The sequence below is a fragment of the Balaenoptera physalus genome (genome assembly GCF_965194825.1).
Source record: "Balaenoptera physalus genome assembly, chromosome: 7".
NCBI classification, from domain to species: Eukaryota; Metazoa; Chordata; class Mammalia; order Artiodactyla; family Balaenopteridae; genus Balaenoptera; species Balaenoptera physalus.
Genome location: NC_138886.1, coordinates 121,290,221 through 121,314,209, shown reverse-complemented (window position 1 = coordinate 121,314,209; position 23,989 = coordinate 121,290,221). Strand labels below are relative to the sequence as shown.

The 23,989-nt window shown below is 50.5% G+C and overlaps 1 protein-coding gene across 6 annotated transcripts in view; it reads right to left on the bottom strand.

Moving 5' to 3' along the window:
* The window catches only part of SH3RF1 (SH3 domain containing ring finger 1), a 164,545-nt gene that overhangs the window by 33,248 nt on the left and 107,308 nt on the right, over positions 1–23,989 (bottom strand). For all 6 annotated transcript variants that reach the window (XM_082468879.1, XM_082468878.1, XM_082468881.1 and 3 more), the window contains exons 3-6: positions 22,955–23,230; positions 22,030–22,125; positions 5,928–6,230; positions 948–1,058 (exon numbers count right to left, since the gene is read on the bottom strand). In XM_082468879.1, coding sequence (XP_082325005.1) covers positions 948–1,058; positions 5,928–6,230; positions 22,030–22,125; positions 22,955–23,230 — 786 coding nt within the window. The remainder of the gene's footprint in view (positions 1–947; positions 1,059–5,927; positions 6,231–22,029; positions 22,126–22,954; positions 23,231–23,989) is intronic.

Sequence of the window (23,989 nt, the reverse complement as noted above, 5' to 3'; positions counted from 1 at the left end):
CACTGCCGTATCACAAAGGAGGGGCTGGGCTGGACCCCCATCACCGACCACACTGTTTCCTCTGAGAGCATCACACTGGGAGAGATTCTGTAAAGCAAGCCAAGGGCTGGGGTCCACTGGGGAGAAGGGATGTGGTGACCTTTTCTATCCTCATTCAACTCGGCCCTGGAAGAAACAGTCTGAAAGTGTAGCGAGGCAGCGGCCTGGACAAGAGAGGCTGGTTCCTAGCAGTTCCCCTGCAGGTTTAGGAAACATGGATTTAAGCCATTGTGTCGCTGCTTCCCAAGGTCGAATTTCTTGTTTCTTCCTTTTCAATTTTCTCCCCACAGAGTTCTTCTCTGTATCAGCTTCCCTCGACTGCCCTCACTCTTCCTGTTCATTTCCCCGTTGGGCTGTCTGAAAGCACTCAGCAGTTTTGTTCAGACTCTGTCTGCAGACTGCGGGGCTTTCTGGAGAGTCACACATCTGGTAACCTCCAGGGAGGCCAGTCACACAGACCAACAGAAGACCAGGAACCCAAAAGGGGAAGTGTAATCGGAGACAGGAATCCACGCATCGCGTGACCCGAGGCAAACCATACGGTCTCTAGGATCCCAGCTCCCTCAGTACTTCGATAAATACGCCTGGTCTAGAAACCCAAAAGAAGCAAAGGTTAAGCCTTCAGAAAATCAGGCTGACCTTTAGTGAAAATTAAAAGTACTTCACGGAGCTCTTCCTGTAGCCTCAGGCCGCCGACCCTTGCCATTAAAATAAAGTGCTGGCTACCGGCCTGAGACTGTGATTTTTTGCTAAAACGAATAGAGAGAGAGAATGAGAGATAGAGACCCCACCCTCAGCAAGCGTCATCGTGAGCTGTGGTGTCAGGAGGGGGGCAGCCAGACCACAGGGCTGCGTACCTGCGAGCGGCAGGCACGGGGGTCCGGCGTGAGGCGGTAGTGCACACTCACCGAAAGGGCGGCCGGGTAGGGGGCCTCTGGCGGGACCGTGGACGAGGGGCCGGTGGTCACTGGGCTGCTCGGGGGTGGGGTCACAATCAACCCGGTGGTACTTATGTGGACCTGCCAAGGAAAAAAGAGTGAATAAAAGAGGATGCACGCACAACAGATGAGACCAGCTAAGCCCCGGGCACCGAGTCACGGCTAAACATCCAAGACCCGCAGCTCCCATCACTGGGGGAAGGCAGAATCCCCTTCAGGTTATCCAGCCCAAACGCACTGAGGCCCTAATGTGTGTCAGAGGCCAGGGAGCCCCTTGATAAACACCGGTCACGACAACATTTCACGTACAGACTCCACGGCTGCTGGCCTTCCCGACGGCCGCTACCTCACGTGAGTGCTGCTGGGACGTGCCTGGCCTGCAACCAGCCCATCAACACCTTCCCGAGGACCCCGTTCCGGTGGGTTGTCTTGAATGCTCATCAGTCCACCGACACGTTAAGTCTACACAACATGCTTGAGGTATCGTGCCATCTTCAGGATCATTTCTCATGACTTGCACCCTTCCATGGGGATGCATAATTAAAATGCAGCTGCCCGGACTGCCGATCGCAGGCAATTATTTACAAAACTTTTCAGGGAACAGGGTCAAGCCAAACTAGCTGTTTTCAAAGATGTCTTATCGGGACTTCCCTGGCGGTCCGGTGGTTAAGACTTTGCCTTCCAATGCAGGGGGTGCGGGTTCGATCCCTGGTCGGGGAGCTAGGATCCCACGAGCCTCGGGTCCAAAAAACCAAAAACATAAAAAACAGAAGCAATATTGTAAAAAATTCAATAAAGGCAAAAAAAAAAAAAAAAAAAGTCCACATCAAAAAAAAAAAATCTTTAAAGAAAAAAAAAAACAGGTGTGTTATCCACGACACTACCCAAGATTAATTCACTAGAAAGAAACAGTTATTCAGGTCATTTCATTGCAGGTGTTCGGCTACCTGATCAATTTCGTTCCCGCTGCACCCCTGGTGTGACCACAGACCGAGGGCGTGGGTTCCTGCACAAACGGGAAGTCTTTCCTCCACTATTAAAGGAATGTGGCTGGCTGCTACCTTGTCTCCCCAGGAAACAATGTTCCACCAAAATTGCTGGGCTTTTTGTAACAAAAACTTAACCCCAAACCTAGTTTCCTCAGTCCCAATAATTAGGAAAAAGATTATCAGGACAAAGAGAGGCTCAGAGATCAGTTCCCAGACGGCCTGAAGGGACGTTCATTTCCTGCCAGGCAAGGCCCTGCCGAGGCCAGGATAATCAGCATCCCAGCACAGAGCTGATTTTCACAGGTCAAGTCTGAGCTCCGTGGAATCCACATCCTTGTAAAGCTACACCTGTACCTGGCAGCTCATACACTGACTGAACCTAAGCAGAGCCAAGGGGCACCTCCACAAAGGCTCTGCCCCAAACCTCAGTTTCTGTCTCTCCTGTGCACCAATGTCTATTTCCACTCAATTTCTTTTTTTTTTTTTTTAATTTTATTTAAATTTTATGTTTATTTTTGGCTGCGTTGGGTCTTCGTTGCTGTGCGTGGGCCTTCTCCGGTTGCAGCAAGCGGGGGCCACTCCTCACTACGGTGCACGGGCTTCTCATTGCAGTGGCCTCTCCCGCCGCGGTGCACGGGCTCCAGGCGCGTGGGCTTCAGCAGCCGTGGCATGCGGGCTCAGCAGTTGTGGTTCGCGGGCCCTAGAGCACAGGCCCAGCAGCCGTGGCGCACAGGCTCAGCTGCTCCACGGCATGCGGGATCCTCCCGGACCAGGGCTCGAACCCACGTCCCCTGCATTGGCAGGCGGATTCCCAACCACCACGCCACCAGGGAAGCCCTCCACTCAATTTCTAATGAGCCGCACATGGATTTTTCATCCTAGGATAAAACCTAGAGGCCTCTAGCTATCCTATTCAAGAAACCTGTTTGTGTACGTACTCTGATGCAAGTTGGCATCACAGAAAAGACGAGTCTTTCTTCGAAGATAAATGAGGCTCCGTTCAAAGTGCACGCTGTTACCTAGGAACCTTTGGGGTGGTAAAAACTCACCAAAACTCAGCTTCCGGGGCCTGACCCTACAAGCCGCGGAGGAAGTCCCAACTAGTGTCTGACGTCTCTCCAAGAGCCCCAGACCGGGAGGCAGGGTGATGAGCTCGAACGAGCCCGTGAGCTTGGACAGTCACGTTGTGAGGGCGTGGGGTAGACCGGAGGCCGCCTGGGGTCTCTGCCCGCACGGCCCTGGACGTGGAGGGCCCTGCAGGCCCCAGTTCCACGTGGGTAAAGGAAGAGACAGAGTCACCAAAGGATGACTAAAGGCAGAAGCAAGCGGCAGCAGTGGCCGGGCCGAGCGGGGCAGGTGCAGAACGAACGCCCTGAGCAGGCGGGGCAGGCCGGCTTTCCACCGCGCTCACTCCTTCCTGTGGGGCTGCACGCTGGCTTGGATTCCTCCCCGGGGAAGGGCTACGTGGAGAGTGGGGAAAGCAAAGAGGAGGGAGTGGGTGGACCTTCTTGCTTCCCCTGAAGCTGCCGGCAACACAAAAACGCTACAAAGCACTGAACGTCATGAATCACTCCTGCAGCTGGCAGAGGGCACAAAACATCGAGGGTGCGGCCAGAGGAGCAGACAGACGCCTAGCTGCTTGTGACACCGCGTGCTTTACAGACGCCCATCACAGACATCTGTGCACACCTGTGCTGGGGACCTGCCTGACAGCACAGCCTACAAATCACCTTCCGGTTCTCGCATCTGACGGTGCCAGAGTCACCAACATGATAGCAAGCAAGCTGTCTGCTCCCTTCTGTCCTGCAGGATTTCGATGTGACAGTGCGATCTCTAAGTGCCATCCGGAAACACGAAGACGAGCCCGGACAGGGGAGCTGACCCGCAGGCAACATCATGGTGGCCTGACCCCCTCCACGTGGCTTTCGTTTGGGTGCGAGAGGACGAACGTTCACTGCTGCAGTCCCCGTGCTTTGGATTTTCTCATCAAAGCAACCAAACCGCGTGAAGCAAAAGCAAGAAGGACACGAGGCCCAAAGCAGGAGACACATCCAGCCTAGGGCCCGTCACGTCTACAGCAGGTCCGTCCTGGGTTGGGCCGGGCTGGTCCTGCTTCACTGTGGCCCGGAGAGCCCGGTGACGGGCCCAGGACCCAGGGCCGGGAGTGCGCACTGGAGCCGAGGCTGGAGAACCCAGGCAGCGCTGCAAACCTCTCCCATCTCTTCTAGAAATAACCTCTCCCTGAGGCAACATGTCAGCACTGAGAACAGGACCTGTTAGAACACGGGGAGGCTGTCTTCATGGAAACAGAGAGGAGCCCGAAAGTTTCCTCAGCTACCGCGCCCAAAACACAAACAGCCCCGCCCTCCCGTGCCCACACCCAGCGCCGTGCCCGACACCGGGGTCTCTGGCACAGGCGCTGGGTGACCCGCCTTCCCCTCCACCTTCTCCACGGCCACAGACGGCTGTCCACACCTCCAAGTCTGTGCCCTGCTGAGCCGCCCCGAGTCCCAGCAGAAGCTCATCTTTTATTTCAAGAAAACGTCACTGTGAATGCTGCTGAGGTCACAAAATGAAAAACACAGTCCCGCGACCCGATTTTCCATAGGGAAGAGCCCTCGTCACCGGCCCCTCCGTCAGAGCCCCCCTCAGAGAGAGACCTGCAGCTTTGACCCCTCCAGGGTCACCCCCCTCGTACTCCTTGCTCAGACCTGGAACCGGGTCTATTTCCACAGGCTTGATCCCTTCCTGGTTCTCCTCTACACACTGTCCAAGTGACTCACTCACTCAACAAATGTTTATGCTGCTTACTGTCTGTCTGACGCTTGGGAACAGCAGTGAACAGACAAAGCCCTCTGCACTCCTCCGTGTGTGTGTGTGTCCACGTGTGTATCTCTGTGTGCGTGTGCGTGTCCTACTTCCCCTGCAGGGTCACGTGCCATGGCCACACCACCTAAAAAAACACTGCTGAGCCACAATCCCATTCAGAAACTACGAGATTCAGTGTGGACCTGCAGGATGGGGTCAAGTGGCATTTCAATAACCTTGGTAAGGAATGCCAAACGCTGCACTGCACATTTTTATTCCGTGGTCCTAAACAGGCATGTATGAACCTGTGTAGTACATGTTTGTTTTTACAAAGCACAGGGAATGTATATAAAACCTGCATGAATTTTAAGATGAAACACAAGACTTGAAAGCAGTGTCTCCCGCTGCGGCAGGCTGCTCAGGACCCGGCTCTCTGGCCTCTGGTGGTAGAGGACACCGCTGTCCTCTACCTGGGTAACCGCAGCTGCCTGTGACCTGGGTGGCCCCCCGGCCCGGGGCTCAGTCTGCCCACAACTAGGGTCTGACGCACAGAAGCCCACGTCTTCTCCGTCCTGGGTACACGGTGCGTGCACGGCGCCCAGAGCATCTGTAAGAAGGCACTCGAGACCTGTCTGCCAGATGAATTACCAACGTTCCCAATCATCGTGTGTATTTTCACTAACACAAGAATAACATGTAGCTATGTCTTAAGGCCATGGAAAGTCTTGATGAACTAACAAGTTAAAAAAATAATGCTAGGCCAATTTCTAGTTTAAACTAAATGTTTCTTCCCATCCTTTCCCCGTAACGCCGACTGGAAGCCTGAACACCACGGTAAGTGACACCGACGCAGGCAGCTGCAACCCCACATTGTGACCACGGCACCTCCAGTTTGGGTGGAGGTGAGGTTTCAGGGGGCGAGAAGGCTCTGTCCCGCTGAGTGGAGGCCAGATGGGGAAAGCACTCAGCATGACTGGAGCCATCTTGTAATTGCCGCTCTGCCCTTTGGAGGTGACTGAGCTGACCTGGGGACATCCAGGCTGGTTCCCCCCCCCCATTTCCACCCACAAACGCAGAGGGCTTTGCCCTGGGAGAGTTGCTGTCCCCCGAAGGCTGACACCGCGGTGGCCCCGGGGCTGGGCAGTGTGGGTACCTGAGAGGGGGCGCTGCACGAGAGCCCGGACAGCTCGCCGATGCGCGCGGCGGCCGTGGGGTTGCTGGAGCTGATGAGGACCGGGGGGCTGATCTCCATTGAGTGGCGCTGCTGGGTGGCCTGCGACGCCTTGCTGGCCGTGGTCAGGGAAGTGAACGAGTGCCGCTTCTTCGTGTTCTTCTTGGCTTCGGGCTGCTTGGGGGCCGCGCTGCTCGGGGCAGCGGCCGGGGCGCCCTCCCCAGCGCCAACGCCCCCGGCGGGAGGCTGGTCCCACTCGATCAGCTGCTTGGCCGCCGAGTTAAACTGCAAACCAGCAGAGGACACGAGAAGGTCAGGTGACAGGTGTTCTCGACACCCTTGTATCTAAAGCTGAACATCATCACTTTAAAGTTTGCAGGTGCAAGGACACCTTTTTCCCCACGCGAGATGTCTTTTCTCTCAATACGAGGATTGCACTGTACGTACATCACAGAGAGATGCTAAACCAAGGACAAACAATTCCAGTGCAACACCAGCAAGATCAAGAACATTTTTTCCCCCCAAGAATCTTCAGAATATCTGATTTGAAACGTCGCCAGTGACAAATGAAGATTTGTTTCGGCCCCTGGGGAAATGCAGAGAACAGTGAGGCGCAGGGTGCGGTCGCACGGCAGCCTCTACTGCTTGGTAACAGCTGGGCTCCGCTCGGGCCGGACCTGCAGGGCAGCTTCCGGCGGTGACTGCGGGCAAGGCCGTCACCGTGGACCCGGCACACTTCCACGGGAATGAACGCCCCCACCTCCCCGTCCTGGGGGGGCCCTCACAGAAGTGTCGGCAGAAACTCCTGATTACTTCTTTTGTCACATCATGTGCCCGCGATTTTCCTGAGCTTAAATTTTGAATTGTGACACGTTGAGACCTGAAATCCAAGTCCTGCTGCCAAGTGAACTTGGCCTGTTTGAAAAGTTGTCTGAGTGTAAAGTCGGGGCCCGACGGTTTGTCAAAAGCTGCCCACGGGGTTGGGAATGCCAGCAAGAAAGAACACAGGGTGTTTCTGTTCCCTGAGGTCAAATACAACATTTCTAGAAAGCTTCCATGACAAGCAGACGCATATGTACTTACCCAGATAGTACAGTAACGGGAAACATCGGGCATAGTTTAACCTCTTAACAACCATGAAGATGAAAAACAATAAGTTCCTCAAAGAGAATTGGGGAAACATTAAGGACAGTGGGGATCTTCCCATCCCAGCACTTTGCAAATGCCTCTTTCATCAAATGCTCTTTTCGCACCTAACTGGTTTACAACTGTGTCTCCCCAACTGTGGACGAGGATGTCCTCCCAGAAGGATGGAAACCCTGTCGCGATATTGAAAGAAGTGAACTTGCTCTGGCACCAGCGGCTCAGGAAGTTGGTGACTGAGCCCTGAAGCCAGTGCTTCCAGATGAAAACCGACTAAGAGGGTTCCTGCGGCTTCCTGTGGACCCGCCGTCACGTGGCCTGACAGTTTTTCTATCACAAGCCTACCCCTCCTTCAGACTGCAGGGATTCTATCCACGTAAAAACTTTCAAGACTCGCAGGCAGTAACGCCCCAGTGATGCCGGGCGATGCCCGAGTGCCAGGGGCAAGGGGAGGGGAATCATGACTCCGGCGGGTGTTAGGGACGAAGGCTGGGCTGCCGGGAAGGGGCGGCATTTGGCCCGGAGACCCCGTATTCACGATGCTGCCTTGGTCCCAAGAGAATCATATGCCCAAGGAAGCAAGGCCATGCTCTGTTTTCATGGCAGGAGTGGCCCAGACCTCAGGACAGAGCAGCAGACTGTGTGGGGCGAGGGTCCTTGTTCCTGCACAGGCTGGGGACGAGGGTCTGACATTGGAGCAGACAGACCGTCCCTTCATTCCCCTCACCCCAAACCCATCACCCAGCGAGATGGAAGACCAGGACCGCGATGCCAGAGCTCAGGGGTCTGGGCATGCCTCCTTCCAAGGTGAGCTCACCTTGACAGGAAAGCAAGGACCCAACGGCTTTTCATGGAATTCCGAGGAACTCTGTATGAGCTCCAGTGTGGCTTTCTTTCCACAACCTTCTCCAGCCGCAGCCCCTAAGTTCACCGTCCGCCCACAAATCTGTGCCCAAAAACACCTTCCTCCTAACCCTGGGTGACGACTGGCTGGTAAGACTCAGGGTGGATACCAGGCCGTTCAGTAGGCTGGAGCGGAAAGCAGGTACCAGCAGGATTTGTCGATCTTAAAACTGTAAAGGTCCCTTTTTGGGAAACCCTGAAATTTAGAAGGAATTAGTCTCTGAGAACTATCCGAAGCATAAATAAACACGAGAAAGGAAATACTGACATAATAATAGTAATAACAACAGTAATAACAAGGCAATTTAAGAAACATCAAGATACTTTCTGTGTGTGCAGCTGGCCTCTTTGCTGAAGAGAATACAGTCTTTTTAAAATACAGTACTTAAATTTTTCTAAAAATGAGCAAAAAAATTTAATGAGAACTAAGTTGAACAGTTGCCGTTTTATTTAAAGCTTTGCAGAGGAATCGGCCTCTAGGTTCTAAGTGTCAGAGGCTACACACAGTAGGTCTGTGCAGAGGGACCGTTTCTAATTCATAACCCACTAGGGTGTTTGTTCCTCAACACGATGGTTTTTCAATAAAAGGCAAATAAAGACTTTAAAATACATATTACAAAAGTAATACATGTTCATTACTTTAAACAGGAAATAGTGTAGATTTATGGTGAGTAAAAAGTGACGGGCCTCAGCCAGGTTCTGCCTCTGTCTCCTCCACCGACCTGTTTCCCAGTTCTCTCACGCTCGACAGTTTGGAACATACCCTTCCATGTACTTTCTATGATGTTGTTAACTAAGCACCTGCTTCATTAATTTTAGCACAAATGCAACCAAGCAGCACATACATTCTCTCCTCTCACTGCATCTCATGAAAAGCCCTTCCTGCGAACAGGGCAGGCTGGTTGCGTGGTACCCGCTGCATCCCCCTCTTGTGCATCCTGCCCGAACAACCATACCTGCAAGGCAAACTCCCAAAAGGGAAGCTGTCAGGTCTAAGTGTAGCCTGAAGCATTATTTGAAGGATAGTGCCCAACTGCACTCCAAAAATGTGTCAGTTTTCATCATCTCTGAGAGCGAATAAAAAGTCCCTGTTCCCCACATTGTTAACACTGTTAAGGTGTTACCATTTTTTAAAATCTCTATCAGTTACAGTGTTAGGTGTAACCTCTATCAGTTATGGTATTACATGTTATCAATCATTTTTTTAAATCTCTATCAGTTATAATATTAGGTGTTATCAATCATTTTTTAAAAACTCTATCAGTTGAAGAGGTAATTTGTATTTTCTTTTAATTTGTATTTCTCTATTAATGAGATTAAGCGTCTTTTTTCTTTTCCTAGGATTTCCTTATTCCCACACTTTATCCATTTTTCGATTGAGCTGTATTTTTCTTATAGATTTATAAGTGCTCTCTACAAAGTACAAAAATCATTCTTTAATATACTATGTATGCATGTATGTATATGAATGTGTATATATCTCCATTAAGTTAGAAACATTGTTCCAATTTGTTTTTTAACTTGATACGTTTGTCATATATACATTTTTCTTGGATGTGCAAATTTATTCACCTTTACCATTATGGCATCTCAAGCTAACATCATGCTTTAAAAATCTTTTTTCTACAACTTTTTTTTTTTCATGGATATATGTTCTTTTCTTCTAGATTATTTATTTATTTATTTATTTTTGGCTGTGTTGGGTCTTCGTTTCTGTGCGAGGGCTTTCTCTAGTTGCGGCAAGCGGGGGCCACTCTTCATCGCGGTGCCGTGGGCCTCTCACTATCGCGGCCTCTCTTGTTGGCGGAGCACAGGCTCCAGACGCGCAGGCTCAGTAGTTGTGGCTCACGGGCCCAGTTGCTCCACGGCATGTGGGATCTTCCCAGACCAGGGCTCGAACCCGTGTCCCCTGCATTGGCAGGCAGATTCTCAACCACTGCGCCACCAGGGAAGCCCTCTACAATCATTTTTAAAAATAAAATCACTTTTCTCCTAGTATATTTATGGTTCCTCCCTTTGTCCGTCTGTGTCTTTGAACCACGAGGATGTTTAGTTTTGTGTAAAGACTGAAGCAGAGACAGTGCGTTCTTTCTTCCAGTAGCCCAGCAGCTTATATAGCATCCATCCTCTCCTGCCAGCTCTGAAAAGCCACCTTCACAAGCCAGGGTCAAAGGGAGAACCGGCTGCTGCACTGCCAGGCCCGGTGCCCGGTCCCCAGGGACGATGCCACTGGGTAGAAATTCATGCCACCACCCCTTCAAAGTAGAAATGAGTGTCTGCCTCACATTACAATCCTCTGCAAAGTGTTTTTACACAATGGCAATGGGGAATTTGCTTTTCCGGCAGTCTTCCATTTTTCCCTGCAATTTGGGTAACAAGGCTTTTGTTTTTGGATGATCTAAATACAAAAGCAAGCTTAGTCTTCATTCATCAAAGGAGACTTCCCCACAGCAGAGGAATAAACGGAGAGACTGAAGGGCGTAGTCATAAGTCTCTTTAATGGATCCGGAAGCCTCCCCCAGGTAGCAGCTCCATTTAGGCGTCTGTAGAGATGTGCTGAACGAATAAAGACGTGCTGCCCTCTCAGAACCATCGAGGGAAGGGAGCACTGCCTCAAGACCAGCACTGTCCCACCAAAGTAGAACAAGAGCCACAAGTGTAACGTGAAATTTTCCAGTAGCCACATTTTAAAACATAAAAAGCAGCAGGTAAAATAATGTATCTTACTGAACATACGGAAGATGTTATCCCTTCGGCATGTAATCAGTAGTATCTTACTGAACATACGGAAGATGTTATCCCTTCGGCATGTCATCAGTATAAAGTTACGGAGACAGGCACGCCCTTGGTTTGGTATGAGTTTTGCCATCCGCTGGGCACTGGCCACCCGCCTGCATCCCAGCTGGGACGGGGCACAGCGAGAGTGTCCCCGGAGGCACATCAGGAGCTCACGGCGGCGGGGGGGGGGGGGGGGGCGTCTCCTGAGGTTCATCAAGTGCAAAGAACGTGCGGAACGGAAAGGACACCAACACACACCTCCAAGCCGCATCTCTGCAGCGTCCTGAGCCCGAACGGCTGGCCAGGAACACAGCACTGCCAGCCCCACGCACCGCAGGACCTGCCTCGCGGACCAGTCCCTTACCTTCCCCTCCCGTGGCCCCGGTGATTGGAAAACAAATACGCTAGAATGTTCTTTCCCAGGTTTCTGACTATGAAATGTAAGGGATGAAGGGAGGGAGCACGTCATCAAAAGCCTGAAAGAATTTTGCTTCAGGGGAGCTGAGGAGAGGACCGTCCGAGCCTGGAGGTGAAAGGCCCAGGGGGTCTCAGGCCCCCATCCTAACCGGCTAAGGAACAGTGGGGTCCATTCGAACGCCCCGGCTTCAGGTTTATACACCAGGACGGGAACCTGTCCTGTGCACCCAGGGGGCACGGGGAAAGCGCCTGTCACCTGCAATGCGCCACACGAATGTGGTTTACTCTCACCATCACTCGAGGCCCAGCCTGCCCTTCACCTGCCCCGTCGTCGCCTGGGGGGATGCGGGTGTGTGTCTCCTGTTTCTCAGACGTCACATGAGGCTGGACTTGGCGATCTAGAAAGTCTTACGCCCATACAAGGGACAAATGCCTTTTCTCAACACCAAACAGAAAAACCCCCTTCACAGTAGGCAGAGGCCGAGACCTCGGGTCCACAGTGACCGGAGTCAAAGCTCGGGGAGACCTTCCCTCGCCCGTACTTTCTCTGAGCAACTGTCATAAGCGGGGCGCAGTGCCGGGCGGGGGGAGAGAAACATTCCCTCGACTCGGGAGAGAAGAGGACCAGGGAAGCGGCACCTGGGTTTCTAGCAGTCATCAGGGGCTGTGCCGCCATGTGTCTGCACAGCTGGGGCAGGCGAGGTCAGGGGACGCCGGCAGCAACGGTGCACGGTTCAGCGACCTAGGGAGGGTCTCTCTCTCTCTCTCTCTCTCTCTCCCCTCTCCCCCCCTTCTCTTCTCTCCCTCTCTCTCTCCCCCTCCTTCCCTCCCTCTCTCCCTCGCTCTCTCTCCTCTTTCCCTCTCTTCTCTCCTCTCTCTCTCTTCCTCTCTCCCTCTCTCCCCCTCTCTCTCTCCTTCTCTCTCTCCCCCTCCTCGCCCCCCTCTCTCTTCCTCTCTTCTCTCTCTCTCTCCCCCCTCCTTCTCTCTCTCCCCCCCTCCTCTCTCTCTCCCCCCTCCCCCCTCCTCTCTCCCCCCCACTCTCTCGCCCTCTCTCTTCCTCTCTCCTCTCTCTCTCCCCCTCTCCTTCTCTCTCTCCCCCTCTCCTTCTCTCTCTCCCCCCTCCTCTCTCTCTCCCCCTCTCTCCCCCCTCCTCTCTCCCCCCCACTCTCTCGCCCTCTCTCTCTCTCTTCCTCTCTCCTCTCTCCCCCTCTCCTTCTCTCTCTCTCCCTCTCTCTCTGCAGCTGCTGCCAGTGTCAGCTGATTCTTTTTTTAAAGAAAAGCTAGACATTTAAGCCTATGTAAAATCTCCTGATTTTCCACCTGAACAACTAATTAAAACAAAAGCACCCTGCAAACCAAGCGTGGAAGTCCTGCAGGCCATGCCAGCTGGGGGCTCTGACGGGGCAGGAAGCGTTAAGAACATGCAGGGCCAGGAGGGGGCGACGGCGCCCAGGACCGCCGGCGAGGAGACCAGGGAGGCGGGGCCGGGTGGGGCGGGGCGGGGCCAGGGGCTCTTGCAGGGAAAGGAAGAAGCAAGCATCATGGCAGGGGTCACCGTCGCCGGGAGGGTAAAGCACGACAGCAGTTTGCCGGCAGCCAGGAGGGCGATGACCGCAGGGACTGAGCGAGTGACCCTGGGGATTCTGGCAGGAGAGGAGGAGGGAGGTGGCACCGTCCCTGAGGGGGGTGCAGACAGCGTACAGCCCGAGGACGGCGAGAGGCTGACCCTCCTCCAATAGGAAGGGGAGCCCGGGCGAGCGAACACTGGAAATGGAAACCAGGAAAGGTGCGCGGACGCAGCCCTGTCGGGAGAGCAGGTGCGGAGGGACAGCCCTGACCCCAGGACGACAGAGACGCCCACAGCGACCACGCAGGGAGGGCGGGGGGAGCTGGACCCCGAAGGTCAAGGCTGAAGGGCAGGCCCACCATTACCTCGGCAGCGACAGATCAATCGCGGTGCCCAGGAGAGAGCCCAGTGGATGACTTAAAACCTGGGCCAGCTCACTTCCCTGTGCTCCTGGATCTGACAAGGCACCAGGTTTGGGGTGTGTTTCTCTCTCACCAAACACACACCGTAAACAAGAAACGTCTGGTAACCCGAAGGATACGTTCAACGACACATTCCATCTTCAAGGACCTCGTGAGTAGATGCAGGAAGAAATATACACACATCCATCTCAGGAGGTTAAGAATATGGAACTGCCATTAAATTCTAAGCAAGCATTTGTTCATGTGACAGGACACACGGACAGAAATCCCACGTTGATAGGTAATCAGTTAATAAACCGATGAACGATATTTCGCCCCCCTCCCCTGGAACCCAAAGTGTTGGGGGTAGCGGGTGGGAAACAGAGACCGCCAGGAAGTCGGCACAGAACAGGACACGCGGCGACCCCGCACAGGGGTTTGGGACCTTCCTCTCCCTTCCCGCCTGCAGAGATGCTTGCTCGCACACCCGTGAGGCCTGGCGGAAAGGCCACTCCACTGTCACCAGGGCAGCTGCTCCACACCACCTCCCGACACTCTTCCTGAAACACGTCTGCTTCATCACAGGAAAGCTTCTTCCCGGAGCTACATCATCAAGATGCCACAGATGCGCAGAACGCTCATTCTGCCTCTTCCAGGACACAAGACAACCCTTGCTTAATTAAACTGCACCTACTTCACTGCTTTTTTTTTAGGGGGGCGGGGCTGCATTGGGTCTCCGTTGCTGCATGTGGGCTTTCTCTAGTTGCAGCGAGTTGCAACGAGCAGGGGCTACTCTTCATTGTGGTGCGCGGGCTTCTCATTGCAGTGGCTTCTCTCTGTTATGGAGCACAGGCTCCAGACGCGCAGGCTCAGCAGTTGTGACTCACGGGCTTAGTTGCTCCGCGGCATGTGGGATCTTCCCGGACCAGGGATCGAACCCGTGTCCCCTGCATTGGCGGGCAGATTCTCAACCACTGCGCCACCAGGGAAGTCCCTACTTCACTTCTTGAAAAGCCTTAGTTACTACCAAATTTAGGGTGTATAAAGCAATGTGATAAAAATTTCAAATAATAAAATTTAAGACCTTAAAATATTGTGGTTTTAATGAATGTGTGATTTTTTTCTTAAAAAAGGCAACCTCAGTTCTTTGAAATTGTTGAATAGTTCATCATTTCTGAAAATTAACCTCTGGGTGTTCAAACCTGAAACGTGGTCACTAGTCTTGATGAAAAATCAAAACGAACTAAACACTTCTTAAGCGAAGCTTGGTAATAACAGTGACTCTGTACCAACCTTAGGAAGACTAGCCATCATCATCCCATGTCCTCGGAGGCAACTGCAGGGCAGGGGTCTAGGGCAGACACGGGCTGTCTGAGAAAGACCACAATTCACCTCTCAATGACTGGCTGGGTGTCCCTAAACAAGACACTTGTTTAAAAAATGGAAAAATAATTAACTAAATTACAGTTCAGCTCCTAAAATGTTTATTATGCAGTCACAAAAACTGATGGTTAGTAGCACTATAATAGTGTAGAGAAAGGCAAAATCATATGTGTGGTCTCATTAAATAAAGCACAGGGCAAAAGAATGGAAGGATATTTACCAAAATTATATGTGATGGGCCTAAGGGTTCTTTCTTTCCTTTCCAACTCTTCTGGAATGTGATTATACCGTAGAAATAAAATCATTAAAAATGTTTTTTTATCTACGATGTGGCTCCCAGGAAAACACTGAATCCTACACACACAAAACTGTACTCCTGGCACGTGCCAGGCTGTAAGAATGGACAAGCTGCGTACCAGGGAAGTTTGACACGAGGCGAGGGTTGCTCTTGTTTCTGCAAAGGAGAATCAGGGAAGAATGGCTTCATGAGAAATGATAGTTTTCATCAGGACCCTGAAGAAAGGGTGAGCTTTCCACAGGCACATGGACCAGGAAACATCCCCAATGAGCTGTAAAGGTATGGAAAATTCCCAGGTATGGAATTTTCCAGGAACAATCATCAGACCAACTTAGTGAGGGCCCAGGGGAATACGGCCAGGCTAAAGAACTTGAGGACTCCTGGGGGAAAGCACTGCGGACATTAGACACCAACTGGTCATTACCCTTGGCCTCTGCTCCAGGCTCCACGGGACGCCTGCAGGTTTATGCTCTTTGAAACTACCCAGAGTGCTGGAAACTGCCTGCTCATGAAGCGAGAAGTCGATAAACATTAACCCATCTTTAGAATCTCAGCTCCCGGAATGTTTTCCTGATGGAAAACAAAAGGAAACTCTTAAATTGGAAAGAGGCTGCTGCATAATAGATGGGACGCAAACTGCCCTAAATAAATCCTTACCTAATTTACAGGGCTCCTTTTCTGATTGGGTCTGGCCAGGTTGCCTTGAGCTGTCTGCAGCGAGCAGGGGTTTTTCCTGGAGTCCAGAGACCTGCCTCTGCCCTGAGAAATTCGGAATCTAGAGATCCTCTCCCCTTCTGTCCTTGTGGCAAAACGAAATGTAACTATTATTTGCACCAAGCTGACGGCTCTCAGAGGATACGAGGACCCGCAGCGCGGGACAGAGCCCACGGGGCTGAAAGCGCTACTCAAAGCAGGGCCGCTGTAGACTTGGAGGTGAACGAATGTATTACACTGGGCACGGGGTAAGTCTCCCTCACTGGTTCCTCAACAGCAACTCTAGATTTCATTTATAGAGATTAATTTACCTCCCTCACCAGCTGCTCAACAGTATCTCTAGATTTCATTTATAGAAATTAATTTACCTCAAAATGGAGGGAGAAAGTTAGCGCAGCAACCAACTGCCTTCCTGACTTCCCAACAATGTCTCTAAATGTATTTTATAAAAATTACTTCACTTCAGGATTGAAGGGGTATTTGGAAGCCAAGCAATATCGTAATTCTCTTTCCAACTCCCCCCCCCCAATTTTCCTACATTTCTCATTTAAAAAGAAAAGATTACAGTGAATTGAACATTTCACTTTTGCATTTAAAAGGAAAAGAATACATCCCAAAATACGAATGACAGAATATCTTTTTACATTGTTCAATCAGCTCTCTCTGATTAAGAGATCAAAGACGATGATTTTGATCCTCGGTTCTCATTACTCTCCAGAGCAGGGGTCCCCAACTGGCTGAATGTTAGGAAACAGGCTGCACGGCAGGAGGGGAGCGGCGGGCCAGCAAGCGAAGCTCCGTCTGTATTTACAGCCGCTCCCCATCGCTCTCATTGCCGCCTGAGCTCCGCCTCCTGTCAGATCAGCAGCATTAGATTCTCACGGGAGCGTGAACCCTACTGTGAACCGCGCGTGCGAGGGATCTAGGTTGTGCGCTCCTTATGGGAATCTAATGCCTGATGATCTGAGGTGGAGCTGAGGCGGTGATGCTAGCTCTGGGGAGTGGCTGCAAATACAGATTATCATCAGCAGAGAAGTTTGACGGCACAGAGACCATCATAAATCAACTGCTGACTCACGTCAAAACCTTATCAGTGGACTTCCCTGGTGGCGCAGTGGTTGAGAATCTGCCTGCCGATGCAGGGGACACGGGTTCGAGCCCTGGTCTGGGAGGATCCCACATGCCGTGGAGCAACTAGGCCCATGAGCCACAACTACTGAGCCTGCGCGTCTGGAGCCTGTGCTCCGCAACAGGAGAGGCCGCGATAGTGAGAGGCCCGCGCACCGCGATGAAGAGTGGCCCCCGCTTGCCACAACTAGAGAAAGCCCTTGCACAGAAACGAAGACCCAATGCAGCCAAAAATAAATAAATAAAATTTAAAAAAAAACAAAACCCTATCAGTGAGTGGCAAGTGAAAACCAGCTCAGGGCTCCCACTGATTCTTCATTATGGTGCATGGCATAATTATTTCATCATATATTACAATGTAATAATAATGGAAATAAAGTGCACAATACATGTAACGCGCTTGAACCATCCCCAAACAATTCCCACCCCACCGCCAGCCCATGGAAAAACTGTCTTCCACGAAACCAGTCCCTGGTGCCAAAAAGGTTGGGGACCGCCGTTCTAGCACAAAGACTCTAAGTAGTAAAGTGAACATTGCTCTTCTTAGCTCCTTCAAGGGGCACCTTGGCAACTTCAAACCCGATACCTAAACCTGCACCTGTAATTCCCTGAAACACAGATGACATCTCCCAAGCCCCCATGTCCAAAGAAAAGGAAGCTATCACCCCCCTGAAGGCTGCTGGTGCTCCGGGAGACCCACACACGTGACTTTCCACAGTTAAAGCTGATGACACCGCTCTGTTCCCTGGCCATAGAAATATCTCCCAAGATTTGTCTGATTCTGGAAGCTGAAAACAGCTTTACACTTTAAATATGCGCAATTTATTATACGTCACTGATAACTCCATAAAGTTATTTTAAAAGAATGAGTATCCTTAACAATTAGGCCACCCTACATCTGCTCAAAGTGAGTCAAAGGAATAGTGTCAAGCAGGTGAAAATTCATCTAAGAACGTATCAAGGAGATAATCCGTAGAGGCTCCAGGATCTAATCCACAGAGTATGGCCACCGTTATTTTAGTCTGGAAAATTCTAAACTAGGCATAACCAAAGATTCACTCAGCTTCATTAAAAAACAATCTCCCTAAAGTCACCGGAGAGACCTTGTGCTTTGAGGGTGGTGGGGTCCAGATGTATCACTGAGATAAACCGATGAGAAAATACATGGCCGGGTAGCGAATGCTGGGAGTCCTAGCTGAAAAATGTCAAAGTTGGCCACATCTGAAACCAGTTCATTCCTGATGTCGGCCCAAAAGGTCCTTGGGTTGCTCACTCATTCATTCAACCCACGTTTACTGAGGGTCAACCAGGGGCAGGTGACAGGCGGGGACCTCGGGAGAGCGGGTGAACCAGACAAGATGCTGACCCTGGGAGCTCATGTTCCATGCAGGGCGGACACTGGAGACAGTAACATCCACAGATGAGACAGCTACAGGGGACAAGACGCGGTGGAGTGATTACAATGACAGCGGCGGTGCCGGCCGCAGTGCCCCCTACGCACCTCTCACTACTCTGCAGGCAGCGCACAGCACCACCGGACGAACTCACCCTGAGGGCTCTACTATTTTACACATGAGGAGACCAGTCCCGCCACCATCACTGGTCCAGCCAAGACTGGAATCCAGGCCGTCTGGGCTCCGAGCCCAAGGTTTTCCAGGATCACAGCACCTGGTGGGTGAGGCAAAGCAGGTGGAAGAGGAAGAACCTCTTTAGACGAGGTGGTGAGGGCAGGTGTGCCCACAGAGGTGACATCGGGGCAGCGATCTAACCCGAGGACGCAGCCCTTCCTTCTGGCAGTAACTACAGAGCCAGACAGCTGCCTAGCAGGCCACGCCCACCTCATGCCACCCGTACACGAGGAATGCTCACTTTTACATTCTATCTGCAGCAGAGCTGCTAAACAATTTTTTTTGTTGAAAAAACTGGGTAAGTGATAGTTTACATGAATGACTAAGAATCAAAATATTGTATGACACATTTAATAAAAATGTATAGCGCATAAGCCTACAATACACAACAATGTTTGAAAATCATCCAAAATGCCATATTTAGCCCTTACTTCATTCAAACTTTTGGCTTGCTAAGAATTATGTCATCTTTGTCCAAATGACCACGAAATGTGAATGAGTCAGCTCTGAATTAATGAGGGTGTTAAAATCATTCGGTTTTGGAGAAGCCTGATATTTTTGAACAAAGAAAATAGCAAGCTACTGATTCCTTTTTACAACCGCACTCACTCCTTGACAAATACACCCTTTTACACATATCCTGACACGGTGTCTCCAAGAGTCCCCTGGGTTTCCCCAAGAAACATCTATCTTCCCTACAGAACAGAACCCACAGCCTCGGGGCTCTGATGGGAGAGTCTCCGGGGAAGCGTGATGGTGATCAAGGCAAGAGACCCCTCATCTTTACAGAGACCCGAGGGGCAGAATTCAAGGACATTCACGTGGCCGTTCTCTCCCTAGTCACCCCCAAGCAGACTCTCCTTCTCTGCTCAAACTCTGAAGAATCTGGTACTTTAATCAGTGGTCATTTATCGGCAAGTCACCGTTTTCTCACCTCCTGTGATACAGGTGGGGAGCCCGGTGCACAGTCCTGGTGCTGGAGGGGAAGGCGGAAGGGAGGTGGGGAGCAGGGACGGGGAGGGCACAGCACCCCAGCATTGCCTCTCATGCCCTGGGTCCCCCCACTCAGCCCTCTCCTCACCCACCGCTGACACTCAGCTCCCAACTCGACCCCAGAGGTCCTGCTCCAGGCCTGCATCCCATCCCCTACCCATCCTGCTTAGAGTTTCTGCCACAGGCAAGTTCCGTGGGCATCTCCACGAATCAGCCACCCAGCAGAAGTCGGGGTTCCAGCTTCCGCTGTGACAAGCCCAGACGCCACTCTGCAGACTCAGTTCTGAACGCACTTCCTCACAAGACGTGGAGCTGAGATTCTCTTATACGACCACTGCTATCCTCTGGGTCACGGTCCGATCTGAGCTCCAAACCACGGTTCACAGGACACAGCAGGGCCAGGCCCTCGGAGACACATCATCACACACAAGCTTCTCACACCTCGGGGGGTAAGAGTCCGGGGGAGAAGCACCGTGAAAAAAGCAAAAGCACCTAACACTGGTGGAAACCTAAATGTATATCTACAAGGTATAAGAAAATAACTTACAAGTGGATTTTTGTAACACAGTCTGTTTTTACAGTGAGGTATGGTCTGGACCCTAAAGGGGTTTACAGGGCAAGAGAAAGACATTACTCAGGAAAAAGCCCCGGTTTTTGATTCCCATGGTTAGCTGCCTTCGCTCCACGTAAGGCTGCCCTGTAAGACAGTTTATGCTTTACCTGAATGGCTGAATTTCAGTAGGTTGCTACTGAAATCTGCCACCCCTTCTTCCCCTAAAGGCTGAACCCCCATGCTAATCCCCAGGTGCCAGAAACTTCCATCCGATGGCCTGACATCAAAGGGAAGCTCACGGTCTCCCGGGGAGAGATGATTTGTTCACCTCGTCTCAACTGGCAAAACTGTGGTTCAAATGAGGAAAATACTCTTGTGAAAGAAAAGAGGCAGGAGAATGAAAGTACTTTCCACTTGGGCAGAAGTTTATCTTTCCAACCGAAGTCAGAGTAAATAATCCTCATGACTCAAGTGACTCTCGGTGACTCTGGGTTTGCCGTGGGTGGATCTTTTATGCCTATCATGCAATTCTACACCTGCCCAGTAACAAAAGCACAGCAATCCTCTTCCACGCCTCACACGCCAAGTGCTAGCACGTAGTATTGCTAATACCCAGCAAGTGAAGACAGGCTCTCACGACTAAGCTTGCAGTACCCACACTCCTCACTGTAACGATTCAGATGCTTGGGAATGCGTGTAACTTTCCGTGACCGCAGTTAGAATATGTAAATAATGTGCAGGAAGGGTTACCTGAGAGCTAAGCATTTTTTTTTTCGACTGTTTACTTTCAAAGGAGGAAAAAATATTTTAATAAACAGGAACACCTGAAGGATACGGATAAACTTCAAGGCTTTTACATGGTCTGAATTACCTTTCCACGGATACACGGTAGTCCAGGGGAGTTCTAGGAAAATGCTGGCCATCTCACAGTCTGCGGGGAGACTGAACGCTGGCTACTATGACACAATTTGTCATTTTTGTCCTCAGAACCGCGCCAAAATAAATGCCTCAGGTGAAAAGACGGGAACACCAGTGGTGTGGGTTTTCTTTTTTACATCTGAAGATGCATGCTTTGACATCTTAAACAAGAGAATTACTTTCAGTTTCCCGACCTGTGCTGTCTCTTACTTTCTGGCCTGTGCACATGCTGTTCGTGCTGCATGCGTGTTCCTTCTGCCATAACAATGCACCTTTTCCATGCACATCTACCCAGGACACAGACATCACCAAGAAATCGCTTCTTCCCAGAAGCCTTCTGTGACCTCAGCTAACCTCGTACGGTTGTTTGGGCTGGTCTTTCGTTCTTTGAAAATGCCTTCAATTTTGTTTTTGGCATGAAAGTCTTATGGCTAAAGGACATGAAAGTTTATGATACATGATGTAATAAGGCTGAATGTAAATTGTAACTGCCTAGTTCATTCTTAATTTGTGTTATTCTTTAAAATAATACATGTTACTTCATACATATTCCTAAAAAGACTTCGCTGAAGACTTCGCTGAGTCGGGTTGGCCATACCTTTCCACGTAAAGCTGGTTAAAGGGGGCAGCGTGGTTGGTTATTGCTGGGATGGGGTGGAGGCGGTTCATTGCTTATTTCACGTTTTCTGGAGACTACGGTGCAGATCACCATCCCAGTTCTGAGACGTGGGGCACACGGAAGAAACGCGTAAACAGACAGAAACACGCATCTCCCACCTCAGTCGGGACCTTCACCAGCCTCTGACCACACAGTTGCCAAAAGAAAAGAGAGGCTGCAGACGGCACAGGGTCCGGCAGGGAGCCCAGGGTCCCACTCAACAGACACACCGATGCTCTTAGCAGGGGACAAAGTACAGAGTTCAAACGTTTCACAGTCTCCTGGTGATCAGGAATTGTTGGGCAGGGTAGAAGAATTCCATCCCAGGATTGAGAACAGGTGCATTCCTGGGGCTTTGTGCTATGAGGGCTTTTTTTTTTTTTTTAATCGATTAGGTTTTCATCTTTCTTTTTTTTCCCCTAGTTTTATTGAGACATAATGGACACGTAACACTGTATCAGTTTAAGGCGTGCAACAACGATGCGGTGCAGGTACATACTGAGAAGTGGTCCTGAGGATTTCTGAATACTCACACTGCACACTGAAGACTGATTTGCAAAGCAGAATACTAACACAACTGACGTTTCTACAGACTGACTTACCTCAACATACGAGATGGGAAATATTCCTATCTTGTCTGCCAGCATGCCTTCGGCCCAGTTCTCGTCCACTCTGCGGATCACAGTCAGAACGTCATCCTGAAGAAACAATGAACATTACTCCACCCGATCCCAGGAAGCTCGCCGCCTAATTTCCTTTTCAATATGGGACTCAAGTCGCAAGAGTGCATGAATAAAAGTTCCATGACGTGTCTTCAGGATGTGAACGGAAGAAGCTGATGAACTGAATGGTAATTACCAGTGAGCCTGGCATCCCCTTCAGACCAGACAGCTGTAAACTACCAGCCCCTCCACCGAGGGGCTGACGGCTGATTTTGTTTAGACCCACAAATTGCGACCTCAAATCCCACCCAGACCCCCTGAACCCCTGGTCCAGATTAATTTTCAGGCTCTTTTCACTTTTTCTCTGATAATACACCAAATGCCCATTGAAGTGTACACCCTACTGTTTTTCTTTACCAAAAATCCACAGCATTCTGCTCAAAATCCCAAAGCATTTTATCAATTCAGTAGATACAGTCTTGTGTGCTTTTCAGCAAAGAAATTTTCATATAAAATAAGGAAGTAATGATGTTTCACTTTGTTATCCATAATTCAGGGAATTAAAATCCCCGAGTGGCGCACACCCCCCCCGAAACGTAGCTTAGAATTACATTTAGGCCCTAAATACGAAAATGATACCACACAGCACATCAACCAAAATTATCTTTCACAGAGAACAGTCTGTGCACAAAATTACTGTCTTTGTGACTCTGAGAAGCCTGCTTCCAGATATTTTTAGAAGCACAGTGAGATAGTTCACATGAAACTAGCATATGTTTTTGCACAAGGAAACAGAAGCCATAGTCTATGCAGCCAGGTACAGAGAAGGGCCGACAAATAGAAGGCGGTGTTGTTCTCACTTTACCTTTGCAAACGGAAGGCAATCTTTGTCGGCTTCCTTGTCTTTAACTTCGAAGTCATAAAGTGCTTTGCACTGAGGCGGGGGCTGAGGTAACGGTTTGATAATCTGCACGAAGTTGGTGGGGAAAAAGCCATGGACTCCGTTGACCTCCCCGTGGTACCAATTTTCATCCACTTGTCGCCGCAAAATGATGATGTCACCTTTGCTGAATTTAAGGTCCCCGGGCTCTTTGCCTTCGTAGTTGTATAATGCTTTGGCACATGGTAACTGAGGTATTCCCTGAAGGAAAGAGAAGAGTTTTCATGAAAGAACAGTCCCAAAATGTCTGAAAATTCAACTGTATTATCATGGTTGTTAAGTCAACGTCAACTCCACACTTTGCCCTACAAAGAAAGTCTCACATTAAAAAACTGTATATGGGGCTTCCCTAGTGGTGCAGTGGTTGAGAATCCGCCTGCCAATGCAGGGGACACGGGTTCGAGCCCTGGTCTGGGAAGATCCCACATGCCGCAGAGCAACAAGGCCCGTGAACCACAATCACTGAGCCTGCGCGTCTGGAGCCTGTGCTCCGCAACAAGAGAGGCTGCGATAGTGAGAGGCCCGCGCACCGCGATGAAGAGTGGCCCCCGCTTGCCGCAACTGGAGAAAGCCCTTGCACAGAAACGAAGACCCAACACAGCCAAAAATAAATTAATTAATTAATTAATTAATTTTTTAAAAAACCTGTATATGTACGTGTCGCCAAGAGAAAACAAAACAAACAGTAGACCATCCCCGGCCCCTGAGATGGCATTCTGTTCCTAAGGCTAATTTAGTGAGGCTTTTGCCTTATTTGGGGTTTTTAGTACATGGAAGTACCGCTGTGTCTGGCTTCCTGGTGTAAAACTCAAAAACTCTTAAAAAACTTAATTTCCGCTATTAACTACTTTACTCAGCAGGATAAATGATAAGCACCAAAAAAAAAAAAAGAAGAGGAGGAAAAACTTAGAAGAACAATTCATCAATTTACTAACTGCTCTTAAGCTTGACAGATAAGAA